Source organism: Lagopus leucura, unplaced genomic scaffold (assembly GCF_019238085.1).
Source record: "Lagopus leucura isolate 7727_CA_CO unplaced genomic scaffold, USGS_WTPT01 Super-Scaffold_810, whole genome shotgun sequence".
Classification (NCBI taxonomy): domain Eukaryota; kingdom Metazoa; phylum Chordata; class Aves; order Galliformes; family Phasianidae; genus Lagopus; species Lagopus leucura.
This window is the reverse complement of record NW_024962261.1, coordinates 1685565-1700902: the sequence shown is the minus strand read 5'-3', so window position 1 is coordinate 1700902 and position 15338 is coordinate 1685565. Positions and strand designations below refer to the sequence as shown.

General features: G+C 37.9%; 1 protein-coding gene across 2 annotated transcripts in view; it reads left to right on the top strand.

Moving 5' to 3' along the window:
- SSBP2 (single stranded DNA binding protein 2) overlaps window positions 1–15338 on the top strand; it is a 158829-nt gene that overhangs the window by 93004 nt on the left and 50487 nt on the right. For both annotated transcript variants that reach the window (XM_042866320.1, XM_042866319.1), the window contains exon 5: window positions 12382–12471. In XM_042866320.1, the coding sequence (XP_042722254.1) occupies window positions 12382–12471 (90 nt within the window). The remainder of the gene's footprint in view (window positions 1–12381; window positions 12472–15338) is intronic.

The window sequence follows — 15338 nt, the reverse complement described above, 5'->3', positions numbered from 1 at the left end:
CTTTGTGGAGAAGGTTTTAGGACTGATCTTGTGAGGTTTCTAAACACGTAGAAAGCATTCCCCTTATAACTTTTACCTTAAAACATATTTGCTTATAGTTTTGCAGAAATGCAACTTGAATTGCTTACAGTAACTTGATAAAAAAAATAAAATACAGTAAGAGTGATTTGAAGTAACCACTGTTGGAAGTACGTTGCACAGTTAAACTGCATGGAACACTTGATGATTTTGAGTTAAGCCTTAATGTAATCCCTTCAACGTAAACAAATATTTTCATTTTGCGCACTAAAAGGGTTGCTGCATTTTTTAAAGCTGAATAATGCTGAGTGTTCATGACAGGACAGGGACAGTCACTGAACCTCCATAAATTTGGCACTAAAGGTATTTTACTTGTCAGACTTCTGGTATTTCCTTGATTGAGAAATCTCTTATTTTAAATAACTTCCAAAGCATACGGAATAAACCAAATAAAAACCCAGATACAGGGCTTTGTTAGGCAAATCTAAATTCAAGATAATAAGATAAGTGAACAGAGTAAGTTGCAAGTGAGCTTGTGGAAAATGCTCCTTGCAAGTCATTGTTTCATGGCCTGGAATATTCTCCCAGAGGAAGTGATGTGAGCATCACTGCTTCTGAGCCATTTGTGAGCAGAATGCATGAGGTGGTCAGGAGTGCATTATCGGGTGCTGTAATAGTGCTGCATTAGAGCGGCTGATCCAGTGCTCCTTCTCCATCCAGAAACCATGCGTAGTTTTAATCGTGCAGCAGGCTCTGATCCTGGTTACTTACTGTGTACTGTCGTTCTGTATATTAATGCGCTTCTCCTTTATTCAGGAAGTGTCTAATGGCATTTGGGGGAGGGGAAACTCATTAGCTTCCTTCCTGAGCACTATAATTTTTATTTCCTGTTGTAACATGGCCTCAGCCAAAACTAACAATGTAGAAGTAGGGGGGAAGGGTTGCCTGCAGAAAACTTGTTCTTGTCTGGAGCAAGATGTTGCTTACAGGAAATTTTTGAGGCAAACAAGCATTTGAAAGCGTCTTTTGAGCACAGTGCTTAAGAGGGATTTTGAACTTGATGTTCTGTGTTGCAATTTACCCCTTTTTTATTAGGATGAGGGTGAATCAGAGCTGTACCAAGCAGACAGTTTGCTGTCCCCTTCCCGTCCGTTAGACATAGAAGGTCATGCCGTCTTTCCTTCCTCCTGGCTGACCTGTAAAGGCATCCAGTCACCCCACATGAACCTCCCTCCTGGCCGTCCCCAGGTGTGGCGCCATGGCTGCAGGCAGACAGCGCGGCTCCTCTGCCCCATGCCGGGCCAGTGGCATCCTGCGGCCGGCAGGTGGCCAGCTGTGCCTGGGGAACTGGACTCCAGAGCTCTGCTTCAAGGCTTCCAATGCATGCCTGTCTTCCTGCTGGCATGTGTCTTACTCAGACTGTGCTAAGGCATGAGTTTGACCTGAAAATGTGAACTGGCTTACTTCTGACAGTGCTATCTCAGCCTGAGAAGGGAACAATTTTGTCCAGGATTCATCTTGTATGTATTTAAACCCCGTTCTTGTCTTTACACAGTTACTACTATGTTTTGAGCTTCTTTTCACTCAGGAGATTTGGAGTTGTTTCGTTCTATCTGTGGCTAGACATTCACTGACTTGAAATACTTCAATTTTGCTACATTAAGTTAATAGAGCACTAACATGCTGTATGCCACTAACTCAGGTCAGCACAGAACCAACACCAAGATGAGCCCATCAAGAGAAAGAATGAAAACTGCAGCTTGATGGAAATAAGAAGAAGGTAGTAATGGCAGTATTTGTGCTTACAAACTCTGTGCTGCTTTTTCCTCCTGTTCTCTGGAGTATGGGCAGTTTTGAGAGTGAAGGGAGCACTTTTATTGACCATTTTAAAATAAGTGGTTTATTGAGTGGTTAGGAAATAAAGGAAGAAAGCCTTTACTGCATGTAATTTTGATTAGCAAAATATGAGATTAGTAATCACAGAGAATGGGGTAACAGACTGAAAAGTGGAGTCCCACTGCAAATGCAGCAGTTTGCAGTTTGAGTTCCTTAGCTAATGTCACGGAATTAACATACATTGGTGCTGTGTGTCACCATGGAGAGCTATTCACAGGGAATTTTAAAATACAGTAGCTCATAACCTACAGGGGATAATGGTCTCCAGGCGTGCAGGTTACCAGCTTTACCTTTGTCAAATTAATTTGTGAAAGAACTGCTTTAACAGTCCCAGAAATCTTTGTCCTTTTCCTCTCACCCACTCTTGCTATGTAAAAAAAGAGAGCATTAAGCAGTAAAATGAAGTTCTTCTGTAAAATGTGATCATCCCCCATTAGCTGACTGCTGGATTTTGTCAGCTTTGGTACATGACTGTCCCTTCACTGGGAGCTAAGCAGTACCAAGGGAGACCCTCTGCCAGTAGTTACCTGCTGGTGTGTGAGCCAGGAGCCAAGCTTCTTGGGCAGTGGGAAGCCTGGAGTAGTTTCCAGAAGTTTAAAAACTTAGGAGTGGAAGCAAAGGAGAAGTGATAGGATAGATGAGCTGTAAAGTTCCCGAGTCTTGGTTGTCACTTGGGAAATCCCAGTAAATGTTGCATTTCCCTCATTCTGTTAACAAAACACCACTTGGATGTGAACATGGTATCTGGCCACTCAGCTGCTGTCTTCTGCAAGTGAGTCTTGTTTTTTCAGGCTTCCCCAGTTTAAAATTCAAAGGAGAAGAATGTCAGCTCTCCAATACTTTACTGACGTGAATCTTATCAGCAGATAGTGAGAGCTGTATAATTTCCCATCAAAAGCCTGTATCACCATTGCTAGTTTCCCCAGCATAATACAGGCTATTTACCTGATAGTAGGGGGCACAGCGAGAGTGCTGGTTTGCTTTAGCAATTTGCAGCTTGTGTTATGCCCCTGTAGCACAGCTCTTTGGAACCAGCTAGCTCTCTATAATTAACCAACCCAGCTGGTAAATTGTTAGGTTTGCTCTATCAGAATGAGGAGAAATTGTATCATAGGATGATATTCTGTAGACAGAACAGGAAGGAAAATACCTCTGACTGTTGTAGTTTAGGTGGTTTAGGATAAGGAACAGGTTTCAGTTTTGAGTTGTTTTGTTTTTTTTTTTCTTTTTGTTGTGAGAGTGGCAGACTGAGTTTTGTTTGTTGTTTTGTTTTGAGTCCGTGAGACAGTATGAAGAAAGGGTTACTGCAGTGCTTTTGTTTCATTGTTTTTTGTTGTTGTTTAAAGCATAAATAAACCAAGCAAGAGTAAACCAAGTAGAAATAAACCAATCACCACTTCTGTGCCAGGGGAAGAGAGGGGCTGCCATTGTTTGAAGTACTGTAGGGGACATGTGAATGTGGTGCAGAGACACAGAGCTTAGTGATGGACTTATGGAGTTAGTTGATGATTGGACTTGATTATCTTGTGTATCCTTCCAAATTAAATGATTCCATAATTCTAAGAATCTGCATAATGAGTAATCTTTAGGGTAATGTAAGAATCCACATGAAAATTAAGATAAAAAAAAATACATTTCAGAGTGTTAGTGGCTAGTTACTTTGAAAGTCTACAGTTCTCATTATTCTAGCAATGGATCATTGGTCTCCATAGGGTGTAAAATAATTGGTTCCCCAAGGAGAAGTAACCCAAAGGGACCACTCAGGTTCCGGGTGCCCCACAGTGGGTCGCTCATGCTGAAGGCAGGGCTCCCACCCATGCAGCTCTTTCTTTGTTCCTGCTTATCTTGAGGAACCCCATGGCTGTGCCCTGCAATAACAATTCATTTTCCCACGTTAGCACCTTACTTCTTTCCCAGAAGTTTTAATCTGTTTATCTCTAGCAACCCGTTTGTGTTTAACGTGAGGGACACTGAAATTTTGCCTGGTGTTTTTTATTTGGGTGTTAGAAGAGCCACTGGGATGCAAACCAGCTGCAGGGATGGACATACTGAGAACACCACTTGCTTGTGATGCTGTGCCATTCTTACATTTTGCATATACAAGATGAGGCTTTCTGGAGGACAGTAGATAAAAATGGATTGATTATCTTATTTTTCCTCAGAAATTTCAGTTGCAAATACTAATTACTGGGTTTAAATTTCATCAAGGATTTTTTATCGTTTTTCTTGTGCCTGGATTTTTTTTTTTTTTTTAATATATGTCTGAGACCCATGCATCATGCCAGATGGTGAGATGCAGTCTGGGTATTTCAAATACTGATGCCACAGCTTTGCAGAGCCAGGTCTGCAGAGAGCTGAGCTCCATCTCTGTGCTGTTCTTTGAACCTGAAAATGAAACTTCTTGAATTCTGGTACATCACGGGGTACCGTGTCGGACTCTCAGTGACTGTTAGACTGGCCGCATAAATTTCTTAATAGCAAACAATTACCAACATAAAAATGTTAGATCTTCATAGGCACTGTGCTTGCTTCTGTTTTAACACTCACAGGTGATAAAACTTAGCGCTTAAAAATTCACACTTATCCAAGGGTGGATTTTGAGATAACATGAGAGAAACTGGATATTCTAGGGGCTAGCTTTTAATGAGTTTAGTATTAATCATGGCTTTTGTTCAATTTCACAAGACTTTTCTCAGACTCGGAAATTTAGAATTCTAGCTATTCTTCAAAATCCATATTACAAATAGTTCTCTTAAAGATCTTACCTAGTGGACTTGCTTTTATTATAAATATTGTGCACCATTCATTGCATACCATGCTTCAGTTATAGAAAAATGCTTGAAAACAGAGGATTTTCAGAAAGTTTTATCTCGGTCTTGTAAGGCCAGCCTCACTGCACATCATTGGTAGCTGATGAAAAAAGATGCACACCTCCAGAGGGTGGCTCAGAGCAACTGACAATCTGTGCTGGCTGTAGAGGGAGCCTCACCAGGTTTGTTAGTCTTGCGCAGCAGGAAAGTATTTGTTACAGCTTTATTTTTTGTTACATATGAATTGAGATCTTTGAGCATATATCATTAATTTTCACTTTTTTTTTTCTTGAAAATATTTACCTCATGTTGATGTTTCTGCTTGTGAAGTTAACTTCAAGAAGTTTAGTAAGGTGCTTCACTTAAGACAAAGAGATAAATCTCTTTCAAAGAGTAATAATATTGCAGAGTTTGGTTTTGTTTTAAATTCAAGTCTCCCACTGTTTTAAAAGTACCATGCTTGTCATGTAATTAAGCACTTGTTTTTTAGCATCCGTATATACGAAAAATGCCACTGATTTTTAAGTCACAAAATTCAGGTTAGAAAAATATGTATTGTACTACATATCAGTAACTTTACCAAGACTGGAGGTGATGTTTAAAAACCTTCTTCAGTCAATTTCAGTGAAGGAAAATTTGCTGTCAAAATACCTGTGAAATCAGGCTTTTTCTTGTTTCACTAAGGTAATTTACAATTAGACCACATTTACAGTCTTGAAACCTACAACCTTATGGCCTTGAAAAAGGTAGAGTTAGTCCATCACTAGTATTTCAGTATTGATTATTAAAGTGTAGTTTTGTGACAGTAAGGCCCAGACGAGAACACCTAAATACATCATTTCTTCAGCAAAACAGCATTTTCATGGTGATGTAAATTCTGCTTGTCCTGAAATAGCGATTTGTTTTCACTCCGTATGCTTTCCTTCTCAGCCAGCTACCTACAGCGGCTAAACTCCCCTTGGGTAGGCAGGGATTTGCAGGATTTGTTGGTTTTCTGACCATGTTGTTCCGAACGGCTGGGATTGCTGAATCACTCACAAATGACCTAAAGATAACCTCAAACCTGTCTACTTTGCATTTATTATTTCAAATTCAGACTTTCAACATATGGTAATGCATATTAACTCTCGGCACGTTTGTTTGTGTTTCATAATTTGCAGAAAAGAGAGTTGCTGAGAAACTTTTAATTGTTATTAATGATGATGTTCTTGATAAAATGGGAAAGTAGTAGTGTGGAGGACATTGTCATGAGAATGGGAACACGATAGTACAGCAGTCTTAAAATCTTTGGAAAGTAAAATGGGATTAAGAATTGGATTAATTAAGTGATTCAAAGACACTGTACCAAAAAGCTTAATTACTAGAGGAAGGTAGGATGTGAGACAGGCCTGCCATACCAGCCTAACTACTGCAATGTGCTGTGAGTTTTTTGTAGAGCATCAACAGAGAGTAAAGGGGAGAAATGTTTGGAGCAGGAAGAGGAGAATCAGCAGCATTCAGCCAACTTTGTGCAGCATGTTATGGGTTGAGCATGGGGATAGTTGGGGTACTGATCATACTCACTGGAAGACTAGGTGGGGTATTTCTAAAAGTTAGCTTTTAGGTGCCTGTTGATGTGACTGAAGAGGATGCCATATGACTGGTTACCACTTAATATTATTTGGAATAATGGCTTCAGGAGCAAGCCATGTTGAATCATGAATTTTAAAAACATGCAGCAATGTTTCTCTTTTCTGCAGTCAAATTATTATGACCCCAAAAGTCATTTGAGAAAACACTTGGGAAAAAAGACTATTAATGCAGTTTTATATTTCAGCAACTTTGAATACCTTCAGATACATTTAGTGGAGTGCATACCCTGCTTCACCATCACCAAAGTTAAGCCAGTTCCTCCAATCTGTTTTACATTATCTCCTGCTTGAGTGACGTGTTTTGGCACAGCACACAAGCTGAAACACCCTTACTTCAGCAGAAAATTGTCTGAAAACCATTTAACATATTACTCCCAATTTGTTTGCATCTTTATAAGTAAGTGAGAAAAGACAAGTATATTCTTTCAATTTGAGTTCTGTTAATTTTTAGAGTTTACGAAAACTTGGCAATCCTTCTATTTCACTATTTAAACATAGTTTAATAATGCATATTATTTTTTAAATAGTGAACATTCTGTTGAGACCTGTAATGTCTCAACCTGTACATGTAATAATGATTTTATTAACTTCTAGCAAAAGTAAACTCTTATTTCAAAATAAATTTTCTTTATAACCATACTTCAGAGAATCTTTGCCTATAAACTGTGATAATCCTGGAAGGTGTTGCTAAGGGACGGGATTGTTGTGTTGTCTTTGAACAAGAGTTTGAAATGCTTTTATCACTGATGGCAAATATATACATAAATTCTTTCTGTTATCCTTAGCATACTTCCAAACTAGTATGTAGTTTTCAGTTCTGTAATAGAATTTCACTATCTCGGCTTAGTGGAGTGAAAATCCGGGATTTGACACTGAGATATAGTAAAACAAACTGTAATCCTGCTTAAGATACAGGGATGCCATGATCATACAGAGGTTATTTGGGTGGCAGGTTACCCTGTGGAAAGAGAAGAACTGTTTTTTAGGAAAGTGGTATTCTCCATGGACTCCCACCTTATTGAAGGTCTGACAAAGTAAACTGAGGGAAATCCAATATTTTTCCCCCCAAAGATCAAATGTGTTTTTTTTTTTTTTTCCTTCAGACAACAGAAGAAAAAAATAGGCTATTAGTAGAATTATTGCTATAGTACATTATCCATTCACTGGTAATACTGTGTAAGATGGAGCAAACAGGAATAGTTTCAGAGTCTAAATTTATTTGTAGGGAGCTGCAATTCGGGGGGAAAAAAGTAAAAAAGGAGAAGTTGTGAGGAGTAGCGTTATGATCCTTTACAACGGCACTTCTTAGTCTAGTACTATTATCTGAAATTAAACATTTCAGACAAAGGTGTATCAGCAAAACATCAGCAATTAGGACTTGCAATGCAGATCTTTCAAATGACTTGCATCTACTAATTGTTTATCTGTCAAGAAAAAAAATCCTCTGTTTCCACCATTCCCTAAATTTATGATCTTGAATAAGTAGTACTGAATATTTCTTATCCTTTTTCTCTGTGTAAAACAAAACATCTTACAAGGGTTCTTATGAAGACAACATATTTGCATCCAAAATACTCGGTAAAATGTAATATGCACTTTTTGTTGTCTGTTTCTATTCACTTAATTGTTTGTTTTCATAAAGCTGGAGAATGTATGAAATTCTGTGAATTAGAGGGTATTCTTTAAGATAATAACTAGTAAGTAGGTAATAAGTAGTTAGATTTTGGGTATGTTATTCGTATTCACACTCCTTGTGAGACAGCAGCCAGAACACTGTGCTTAACTTGCAAAAAATATTGGGAAAAAGAGGATATGAGAAAGTGACAAAGAGAAAGTTGGGTTGTGGATTATTTTGCTGCTCCCACTGCTCTTTTGGTGCATCAAGGACTGGTCACCGATAAACCTGATGTCCCCATCATGTTTATTTACAGTTCTCATTGCATGTGGTGAATAAGCAGTACTGATTTGGGAAGGCATTTGACTTTGATATGAACTTGCCTCTGTGTTCATCTCAGAGCTTTCGACTGCCTAGCAGGGTCTTATTTAAGCTTAGTAGCAGTGTGGGCTTTAAACATCAACTTCAAGGAGATTTCTATGAAAAATCAGGCATTTTGAGCTTTCCCTCCCCAGGTAGGCTGCGATCACTGTGCTTAAAACTTCATACCAGCAGCAGCTGTCACTTCCCTGTGTTATCGTTCACATCAATCCTTGCACGTGCCTGCCTATGTGGAGATACTTGTGCAAAGCTGAAGAAGATGCGGCCAAGGTGTTGGGTGCTGAGCATGTAGGCCGTGTAGAAGGAAGGAGCTGCCCGGGCTGTGTGTCACAAAGCAATGTCAACACGTGACAGCTCACATTTTGAGACTGCAGCACTTTTTGGAAACAGTTTTTGTTGCTGTTCGCTTGTGTAAAATACCTTCTTGTTGGTGTCATGTAAGCGTAACATTAGCCTGAAATGGTGTTATGTTAGAGGAATTTATTGTTTTGTTTTCTCTGTGACAGAACATTTTTATCTGGCCGCTATATTTTGGTTGCATATATACTATATTCAAAAAAATCATGTTAATATCATTTACCTAAATTCATTTACATCAGAAAATTAATTAATTTTAAAATAAAATGACAATCATTTTACTTATTGCAATGTCAAAATGGTCCTAAACACCAAGATAAGTGTCCATTTCATCTATATTTGAAAACTTGAGCAGTGAAGTACATCATTCTCACATTAAGGTTTACATGAAATGTAAAATGATTCTTCTTACGTACTAGAACAGTTCTCTGTATTTGTATGCCCTGGGTTTCCTATGAAAATATCATAATATATGAATGCAAAATGTGAATTTCAGAAAAACTGTTATAAGTGCTGTTATTTCTGAAGATCTTGTCAAAATTTTAATTTAAAAATTTTTAAATTTTAAAAAAATTTTAGATTTAAAAATTCTCGTGACCTAACTCTGAAATTGGATCCAGAAAGAAGAAAGAAAGCCACAGTATGTTTGTCATTAACTTGCAATATTAGAAAGTACACCAGAAGTTTTTTTCTGATTCTCATCCAAAATCAGATTTGAAATTTTGGAATAATTAAAAGCTTTCCAGTCATCACTGAATTGTTAGTCTCTGCAATGCAAAGTTCCTATGCCGTGTTTTCAGCAAGTGCTACCTAGACTTAAGAGTTCTGAGAGATAGTATAAACATAATGTATTTTTGTCTTTTGTTGTTGTTTTTCCTCATTTTGGCTTTGGAAAATCGCTGCATAGAACATGCAACTGCAATAATAGAATTTGAAGCCAGTTCAGCTACTGAATTTTTCTTCTCGGTCTATTCACATGGTAGGACTCACAGAGGCAGGTTAGAAATTTTTCTTTCTGAGTCACCTCACAGACATTTTTGCTACAAAATTTTACCAATATGAAAGATTTTCCTATGCTGCTGGGGTTCACTGTAATGTGTGCAACATGTGCTGCTTTCACTGCTATACTTGTAGTGCGTCAAGCTGTACAGCAGAAGTGTGTAGATGCTGTAGGTAGGTTGTGCTCTTCCAGATACTTTACCCCGTTACTGGGAGGCTGAGAGCCATGTTACAGAGGCTCTGCAACTAACTGTGCAGATCAGAGGCTGGTGGGGAGGATTGCTTGGATAATGAGGGCGGCTGTAGATCTTCCTCACTAAACTTCTACCAGATTTGAAGTTGCCTCCTTGTGGAAACATTTTGTGATATATATGAGTAAATTAATATAACACACTTCTTTGTAACTTCGTCTTTTATGTTTACTTTGTGATTTCTTTGTTAGTAAGCACTATTCTAAACCATAATGTGAGCAGGAGGGTGAAGCTTGGATTGGAAGGCTTCTGAAAACTGTTCATGTGTCAGTGGAGGTACTGCTCAGCTCTTTTTCAGAGAGCAACTTAAAGGATTTGTATATCTGACTTCATACTCTTGAGATGTGTTTGTCCAGTAATTATAATCTGTTAAAATGCATTATTCTGTAGCATCAGTTCCAATAGACCTGTTACAGTGCTTCACACATTGCCAATAAAGATAGACTGCTAGGATTGCACAGCGACAGACAGGAATTGGTATGCAAGGGATGATATTGAAATAAGGCTCATCATTATTTGCGCCCCTTTAATGGCATACAGAGAATGCAGTGCAGGCTGTTTTGGAAGGCTGGAAATGCTCAGGCTTTTAACGTCATTGATTTTGTTCAGTAATGCTAATGTTATTATTCATCTAGAAATAAGGAAGATCCACTATACTTCACTCAAATTGTTTCTGCACCTAATCAGGATTTTAATCAACATGATTATCTGATGTGTAGGTTAAACAAGTCATTTTGTACATAAAAAATAAACAACTACAAATATCTGTCTCTTCTGCTTTCCTTTGGAAAGGTAGATAATCTAAAAGTAAGTAGTGGACATCCACAGAAGCTTTGCAAAAGCAGAGAAGGGTAGCATTATTTTGCTTCAGGAGTTATCTCTGTGAATTCCGGCAGCATTGTGCTCTAGTTCTATGAACTTCAGGCTATGCTCGCGGATAACTGTATTTGCTGCAGTTTTATCAGTGGGTCTGATTGGTCTGCGAAGCCTCCAGCAAAAAAGTATTGTGATTCAAATGTATTTGTTACCTGCAGTTCACCTGGCTGACTTTGTCAGTTGCAATCTCAGCGCTGATCCTGCTGTCCAGATATTCACAAAAATACGAGCCTTCATCACAGTCTTATATGGTGAATAAAACTAGGTGTCAGTCAGCTCTGATGCCAGTACCTTTTAAAGATACATTATAGATGTTTGTTTGAAAAGGACATACTGCCTGAATGCTGAGTATGTTACTGTTAGAAAAATGATTCCAAAGCACAGTTTAGACCATTGAAAAGTCTCCGGCAATTAATTGAATATTTCCTTTCCACTTGGTTTAAAAAGGTCAGCTCATCTTTGTGCCAGTTTTTAGATCTTTCCACCATTATGCTTTAATTTCCTAGACAGAGTGCCAAACATTTGGAAATGCAGTTTCCAGATCTGCATCTTGTGGATATCAAATGTGAGCATGCAATGGAGTGATAAGTTAATAAACAGAAGTCATTCATATTTTGTAGGGCAGATATTGGCAGATCATTAGTAAACTGCGAGTGGCTGCCATTGCATTGTGTGTGCATGAGTACTTTCACAAAAGATTGTTAGCATTTATAGGTGATTCAGCCTTATGCCCAGCAGAAATGTATTCTAGGAAGAGTGCTAGAAATTAAAAGTAATTGAGGTTCCAATACATGACAACAACAACAATTTGACTTCCCTCTTTGTGGCGATCTCCTGCTTGTAAATTGCCAGGAGCAATATTCTTTACATGCTTATTCCAGCTGAAGGATTTGCAAAGGTAACTAATTCCATCCTCTGATTCACTTCTTAAAAATGTGTTTTTTCTTTTCCCTTCCAAAAATATAACCTGAATTCTTTTAATTTGTCATGGTGTTTATTCTGGGGGTTCGTAAAATCATGGGTAGTACTATCAGAACTGTCATGAGCATTCCTTCTTGTACTGTTTGTAACACATTCCTGTTTTGAAGCTTCGTATATTTCTGAAGGGGTATTGAAGTCTGCTAAAATTGTCTCTGACGTGCTTGGAAATTGCGTGTAAGATGCATAAAATAGTTTCTTTATGCTGCATGTATGTCTGTGCATGTGTGAAGATGTTTGTGCACATAGAACAATGACAAAGTATGCAAGTTGCATTTACATTTTTTAATTAATTGAGATTATCTATTTGATACATACATGTGTATCTGTGCAATCTCTAGCATCCTCCCTCTCAACTTAAACGTGTCTTATTAGCAATTCATTATGCTTGTATAAAAGAAGACTAGACACTAAGCAATTCTAATTTGCCTTCAGAACAATGACAACAACATACTTAGAGAATTACTTTCTGTATTTGGTCACAGCAGGTTTTTTTTTCTTCTTTTTCTTTTTTGGTTTACTGCCTACCATGCAATGACAAAGGTTTATTTTCCCTTTGTTCTTTTCAGAGTGCTGCAGCAGCTCCCAGTCCAGTGCTAGGAAACATTCCCCCGGGAGATGGCATGCCAGTAGGTCCTGTACCACCGGGTTTTTTTCAGGTATTCAGAAAAATTATAATTACAGGAATTTTAGGATAGAAAATCCTTCGTAATAATGATTTAAAAGTCTTTAGAAAAGTCCTGCTTGTAAACTGTGTCTCACTATATGGTGCAATACTTGAGAGTTTTTCTTTAACAAAAGTAAATAGGTAAAAAGGAAGGGCTCTCTTTGACTGACAAGTATTCTATTACTAAAATAGTACAAGACATCTAATTTCAGAATTTCGAGGATAAGAAATGGTACCCATGTGTGAGTGAAGAATGAAATTGCTTGGATATGATTTTATGACAGTTTATTATGACAAAGTATTACAATTGCATTAGAATTTTTTCACCCACTTTTAGCTCTATGATAAACCTATAGACCAGATTTGAAGATGTTCAACTTTCAATGGGAATTAGACCCAGACAATTAGGAATATCTCTCTGAACATCCCTCTGCATTGAAAATCTCAACATTAAAGCCTGAAAAACAAGCCACGGATTTATACTGAATGTCACCTCTAGTAAATTTTGTCATGAATGTGTTGAAACACCCACTTAATGCATTGGGCAGTAATGATACAGAATGTGATGATGGGCAAAATGGCAGCTTCTGGTGCATGGCCAGCCTGACAGCTGTGGTCTGAGGTTGGACAGCTTGCATCTCCTCAGCAAAGTTTAGTTGTTTCTCTCCTAACTGACAAACTGTGGCCTTGGATCTGTAGCAGCAAATGCTGATGCTTAAAAAGTTCATTAATAACAGAGGTTTCCACCTCACAAACTTCATCTTATGATGGGAGGGAACAATCCAGATTTCCATCATTGTGGTGTGGGGAGAAAATCGAGATAGTAATCTTATGTTCAATTAAGAGCTGGTGTTGAAATCCAGGTGGAGACAAGTGTCTCATGCCTTCTCCCCAGAGATGTGTAGTCATTTCATCTGGGCGAAGAAAAAGAAGAGATGTTTTACTTAGCAGCTTCCTATTATTTTGGCTACATGGTGATTATACAGAAAACTGGGGGGGGGATATCAGCCCAAAATATACTTTGTTTTTTGGCCTGTATGTGAGTTGCAACATTATTTATATGGTGCTCCATTTCCCATAGTCAAAGAAAGAAAAAATGTTTTATGTGGTGTTGATATTTATCTAAAGAGATCCTGAACATGGCATGAAAATGTTGCTCCCTTGATCAATTGAAAAAAAAAAAAGCTGTGATTTTCCATACATGCATGAAAGGGCATGTGTAAGTAAAGTACAAAATATTTTACTGTTGCCAGTGACAAAATCCTCAGGAGCTGGCAGAAGTGATTGTTTTGTTTCAGGTTTTTCTGTACTAAACAACTGGTCAGGTACAGTCTTCTAAACAGATTATTTTTTTTTTCTAGTTTGTATATTTATATAAATATTTCACTTTTTCTTACTTCAATCACCCACTCCAGACATAACGCCAAAAGAATTGAAGCCTAGTGTTTTTTTTTCTTTTACTCTTTCAGAAAATAAATTTAGTAGACAAAAAGGCACAGATGTGACAAATATATGAAAAATAGAGGACAGAATAACAGTTTAAACAGTTTTGCAGAAGGGCATGGGATTTTGCTTTGCATTAGATGAGCATGAAAATACATCTATCCATTGTAGATCTTTAAAGATATAAGAAAGATAGAAAATTAAGTATTGGTAAACTTTTTCTCATGTCAGTATCGTATGTTCAGTCCAAAATGGCTCTGAGGGACATGTTTTAGTGATAGGACTCCTTAAGTCAGGTCAGTGTTTAGATTTAATGATCTTGAAAGTCTTTTCCAACTTATATGCTTTCATGATTCTGTGATTATTTGAGATGCTTGCAGCCTTTTTGCAAGGCCTGGGATTAAAAGTAAACAGAGGAAAATCCATTTGCAATGTAACACAGTTTGCGACATTAATCAGGGCTATAGTAACTCAGCAGACATCTGGTGACCCCTGCAAGGGTTGTTCCACGGGCTGATCTGCACAGTCCAGTTTGGGGTCTTCCTGATAGCATTGTACACCTCTTTCTGGAACTGCTAAATCTTTGTCATCATGTGTCTCTGTAATATGCCATACTAAAGACTAATTCTTTAATGTCGTAGTTGTTAGTGATCTACTTGCCTTTACTGAATGGCCCAGTTAACAAATCAAGCATTTTCCCAGAAACTTCTCATTTTCATGTAGTCATCTGCTTATGACTATATATAAAGAAATAGCATTAATGTGGGAGCAATCCCTACAAACAGAGCCAGGCCAAAATGAGGTCAGTTACATAAAGGTGTGCTGAAGCACTAAGGTGTGTATAAAGCAAATATGTAAGACAGACCGCAAGTGTTGTGGGCTTGGAGGGAGTGTAGTCAAGAAGCAGCTAGTATCTGGTTGTAGTTCCTCTGAGAGCTGAATGTTACCAATGTGAATTTATATGAGGACAGGAGAATGTATTGGCAGACAGCAGTGAATATGAACTTAAAGAAATGGAGGAACATCACCATCTGTTGCTGTAAAAAGCAGGTGAAAAAGCCAGTGAAAGAAACTCCTGGTCAAAACTTTGTATTGTTTCATAGTTGTCTTCTCCCTAGTACATCTTTAAACAGAAAATCAATCTCTATATGTGCTTCTGCAGTTTCACTTGTCCTTACAGATCGTATGAATAAATGAAATCACAGAAAACATGTTCATCTATCTTTGAATACTGGCAAACTGCAGTCCTTTTTCTATGAACTGCTCATCTTCTGTCAAGGAATTTGCGCCCAGACCTGCAACTCACTCCTGGATTGTGAAAGTGAAGAGTTTGAGTTTTTTTGAATATCAGAAGATTATAGAAACAGCAGAAGAATGGTACTTCTGTCTGTATTTAGTTCACTAAGAGTTTGCACT